Source organism: Labrus mixtus, chromosome 3 (assembly GCF_963584025.1).
Source record: "Labrus mixtus chromosome 3, fLabMix1.1, whole genome shotgun sequence".
In the NCBI taxonomy this organism is placed as follows: Eukaryota; Metazoa; Chordata; class Actinopteri; order Labriformes; family Labridae; genus Labrus; species Labrus mixtus.
In genome coordinates, this window is record NC_083614.1 from 34617153 (window position 1) to 34622152 (window position 5000).

General features: G+C 47.1%; 1 protein-coding gene across 1 annotated transcript in view; it reads right to left on the reverse strand.

The window, feature by feature from the left end:
• Positions 1-1647: 1647 nt before the first annotated feature.
• Positions 1648-5000, reverse strand: part of LOC132971996 (keratin-associated protein 10-6-like) — a 17810-nt gene continuing 14457 nt past the window's right edge. Inside the window, exons 2-3 of the mRNA XM_061034825.1 lie at positions 1976-4255; positions 1648-1921 (exon numbers count right to left, since the gene is read on the reverse strand). Of these exons, the coding sequence (XP_060890808.1) occupies positions 2966-4255 (1290 nt within the window). The 3' untranslated portion in view covers positions 1648-1921; positions 1976-2965. The remainder of the gene's footprint in view (positions 1922-1975; positions 4256-5000) is intronic.

Below are 5000 nucleotides of genomic sequence, written 5' to 3' on the forward strand. Positions count from 1 at the left end.
AGAGGAGGAGGAGGAAGAGGAGGAAGAGGAGGAAGAGGAAGAGGAGGAGGCGGAAGAGGAGGAGGAGGAAGAGGAGGAAGAGGAGGAAGAGGAAAATGAGGAGGAAGAGGAGGAGGAGGAAGAGGAGGAGGAGGAAGAGGAGGAAGAGGAAAATGAGGAGGAAGAGGAGGAGGAGGAAGAGGAGGAGGAGGAAGAGGAAGAGGAGGAGGAGGAAGAGGAGGAGGAGGAAGAGGAGGAAGAAGAGGAGGAGGAAGAGGAGGAAGAGGAAAATGAGGAGGAAGAGGAGGAGGAGGAAGAGGAGGAGGAAGAGGAGGAAGAGGAGGAGGAGGAAGAGGAGGAGGAAGAGGAGGAGGGTCGTGTGGGGTCGTGTGGGGTCGTGTGGGGTCGTGAGGGGTCGTGAGGGGTCGTGTGGGGTCGTGAGGGGTCGTGTGGGGTCGTGTGGGGTCGTGAGGGGTCGTGTGGGGTCGTGTGGGGTCGTGAGGGGTCGTGTGGGGTCGTGAGGGGTCGTGTGGGGACGTGTGGGGTCGTGAGGGGTCGTGTGGGGTCGTGTGGGGTCGTGAGGGGTCGTGAGGGGTCGTGTGGGGTCGTGAGGGGTCGTGAGGGGTCGTGTGGGGTCGTGAGGGGTCGTGTGGGGTCGTGTGGGGTCGTGAGGATCCGACTTGGTAGGCCCAAAGAGGACATGAGACAAATGTTTGCGTGAGGCAGAAAAATCGCAACACGCTGCAGACTAAGAAGTTTAAAACGTCTGATTCTTCCTTCAGATATCTGAATGCATCAGAGTCCTGACGGTGTGATGTGATTGGTTACTGACACAGGAGAAAGAAACAGAAACATTTAAAGGAGGTATGACCCTCAGTAAGAAGGGACCCAACATGTTGTCTTCACTTTACGAGGTACCAGCTAGAAGATGCAATTACATATTTGTCTACAGTCACACGACCAATGAGGATGCAGGGTGAGATTTGTGATAATATATTCAGTCCATGTTGTTAAGACTAGAAAACAGAAAATAAAAACATTTCATATTCACACGGAGGATTCCCGTGTGTTCACTGAAGCAGCAGCTGAACTGTCTCTCAGAGTCTGAATCATTCTTCCTGTTATCCAGTCAATCAATCAATACTCAGGTTCTGTCAGCCAGCTGTCAACCAATCAGCTCTCTGCACTCGGACCTGTCGGCAGAGGGACCAAACAACTTTCAATCCCACAATTCCCGAGAAAAAAGAACGATGTGGACGGAGCAGCAGAGTCCTCCATAGGACTCTATGATGAGAATATGTGTGTTTGTATCAATGCTGCATGTAGCTGAAGAGAATCTCAAAGTGAACTAAAGAGAGGAGAAGAACATACTGGAGAACAGGAAACATGCAGCAGCAGGTTGATTAGAGCACGGAGATGGTAGAGGTGGCGTGCAGACAGTCTATGGTCGTGCAGCGATCACAGGGAATAAAGGTCACCACCCCCTCCCACTGGCCCCTCCCACTGGCTCCAGGTGAATTCTCCTGATTATATCCTGCTGTGTTCTCACATCAGATCACTCTGACTTTCTGCAGAATAAATACAAGGAGTGATCACATGACGCTCAGAGTGATCACATGACGCTCAGAGTGATCACATGACACTCAGAGTGATCACATGACACTCAGAGTGAGAACACTTCAGGATGTTTCTGCAGGTTTGAACACACTAACTGTCTGTCTCTCATCATCACACTCAGCACATGCCTCATGCAAGCCGAGTCACACACACACACACACACACACACACACACACACACACACACACAACCAACCTCAGACTCTCATCCAATCACAGCCGTGATATCACACACAGCTGTCACCCTGACACTTCTCTGACGTCACCTTGTCCCTCACAATATTTAGTTCATAACAATAAAAACTCCACACACATTGTAAACCAGCTGTATGCTTCGTTTCCATTCCCCTCATGAATACAGATGGATGTCTGAGATCACCAGAGTTTCATGAAGTCAAAGTCAGCCTACAGGCTTTAATTTTATTTTTTTATTTAACCAGGTAATTAACCCATTGAGATCAGGATCTCTTTCACAGGGTGACCTGGCCAAGATGGCAGCAGCACATGTCATAAAAAACATTACATGATAAAGAGACAGTTTACAAACAATACGTTAAGAGAGAAAAACGATTTACAATGTGCAAGTTGATTTACAGATAAAGTGCAGAATCTAGATCACAGATCAGGCACTGTCCAACTGTCTCGCATATTTTATCTTTTAAGATCGAGCCAAAGGCTTCAAGCGAAATGAGATCCGCCATTTTCAAGTCATTTTGGAGAAAGTTCCCTGCGGTGGGAGCAGCAAAACGTGCGGACACGAGGCACAGACAGTTTAAAGACATCACAGGAACACAAGGCGTAGTGGCTTCTTTGAAGGTATGAACATAAATAAGAAGGCACCAAACCAAGAAGAGCTTTATAAATAAGCTTCAGCCAGTGAATATGCCTGTTCACCTTCAAAGATGACCAATCTGAGTTTAAAAAGTTCATTTCTAAGAGTCCTGGCCGAGAGGGGCAGCAGCACGACGAACCAGACAAAAAACACAGATCAACACGTCCTGACTCACAGAGCAGAGACCTCATTATTCACATTCTGACGCTTCTTCCTCCAACACCTTCAGTCTACTTTTAAAAAGGTTTAAAGAGAGAGCAGCTCCTCAGACACAGATCCTGCAGCGAGCCTCAGACTGCTTTTCCTCGTTTTCAGACACTTTCGGAAAAGGTGACGACAATACGTTTTGTGACTGGGCTGCAGAGCGAGGTCTAAAGCTTCCTGCACTTTCAACATGAATACAATAATAGTCATATAAACAAGAACAAAGATTTAGTCCACACATAGACAACGCACAACGTAGCTGACTCGATCACACAATGAGTCAGTGCACCTCGATATATCAGAATTAATCTGATGAATGAGAGAAGCTTCAGCTCATCTGAGTGAAAACAGACACATACACACACACACACACACACACACACACAGACACACACACACACACACACACAGACAGACACACACACACACACACACAGACACACACACAGACACAGACACAGACACAGACACACACACACAGACAGACACACACACACACACACACACACACACAGACAGACAGACACACACACACACACACACACAGACAGACACACACACACACACACACACAGACAGACACACACACACACACACACAGACACACACACAGACAGACACAGACAGACACACACACACACACACACACAGACACACACACAGACAGACACAGACAGACACACACACAGACACACACACAGACACACACACAGACACAGACACAGACACAGACACACACACACAGACAGACACACACACACACACACACACACACACACACACACACACACACACAGACAGACACACACACACACACACACACACACACACACAGACACAGACAGACACACACACACACACACACACACACAGACAGACACACACACACACACACACACACACACAGACACACACACACACACACACACACACACACACAGACAGACACACACACACACACACACACACACACACACACAGACACACACACACACACACAGACAGACACACACACACACACACACACACACACACACACACACACAGACACACACACACACACACACACACACACACACACACACACACAGACAGACACACACACACACACACACACACACAGACAGACACACACACACACACACACACACACAGACACACACACACACACACACACACACACACAGACACACACACACACACACACACACACACACACACAGACAGACACACACAGACACACACACACACAGACAGACACAGACAGACACACACACACACACACACACACACACACACACACACACAGACAGACACACACAGACACACACACACACACACACACACACACACACACACACACACACAGACAGACACAGACAGACACACACACACAGACAGACACACACAGACACACACACACACACACACACACACACACACACACACACACACAGACAGACACACACAGACACACACACACACACACACACACACACACACACACACACACACACACACACACACGATAAGGAGCAGGAGTGTTTGCCTGGTTTCATCCGTTATTGTAAATGATCTCTTTTCCTCACACAGCCGGACCTCGAGCCGTCTCTCTCTGTCTCTCTCTGTGTCTCTCTCTCTGTCTCTCTGTCTCTCTGTCTCTCTCTCTCTCTCTCTGTCTCTCTGTCTCTCTCTCTCTCTGTCTCTCTCTCTCTCTCTCTGTGTCTGTCTCTCTCTCTCTCTCTGTCTCTCTCTCTCTCTGTCTCTCTCTCTCTCTGTCTCTCTCTCTCTCTCTCTCTGTATCTCTGTCTCTCTCTCTCTCTGTCTCTCTCTCTCTCTCTCTCTCTCTCTCTCTCTCTCTGCACACTAACACACTTCCTGCAGGCTGATGTCAGAGATCGTTGTTTGCAGAATTCTGTGATTATTGATCTAAAATTAAAACCATAATTACAGGAGCGTTACTGACGTGATTTACATGACGTGTAGGTTGTAAAGGTTTTTGGGATCAATGCGGTCCGTCTATTTTTAATTAAAAATGTCTTTGCACTCTGCTCATAGGTCAGCGGAGGATCAGGGCCAACGCAACGTGTGTAGTTTCTGCAGACTGATGGGATATTTAGAGTCCTTAAAGCAGCTCACTGACAGTTCATATTCAGTCTGTGTTACAGACGACAGAGGAAGTATTTCCTTATTTGTGCAGGAAGCTTCTGAGAATAAAATAATGACTTTATTCTAAAAAATTATTTTAAGCCTAAATGTGTTCCTAAAGCTCCTTTGTACATAGGAATGACAATATTTTATTTTTTTTACGTTTTAAAAATGTTAAAATAACTTCTGAAATGTTGAGAATATTCAGTTCATGTTTTTT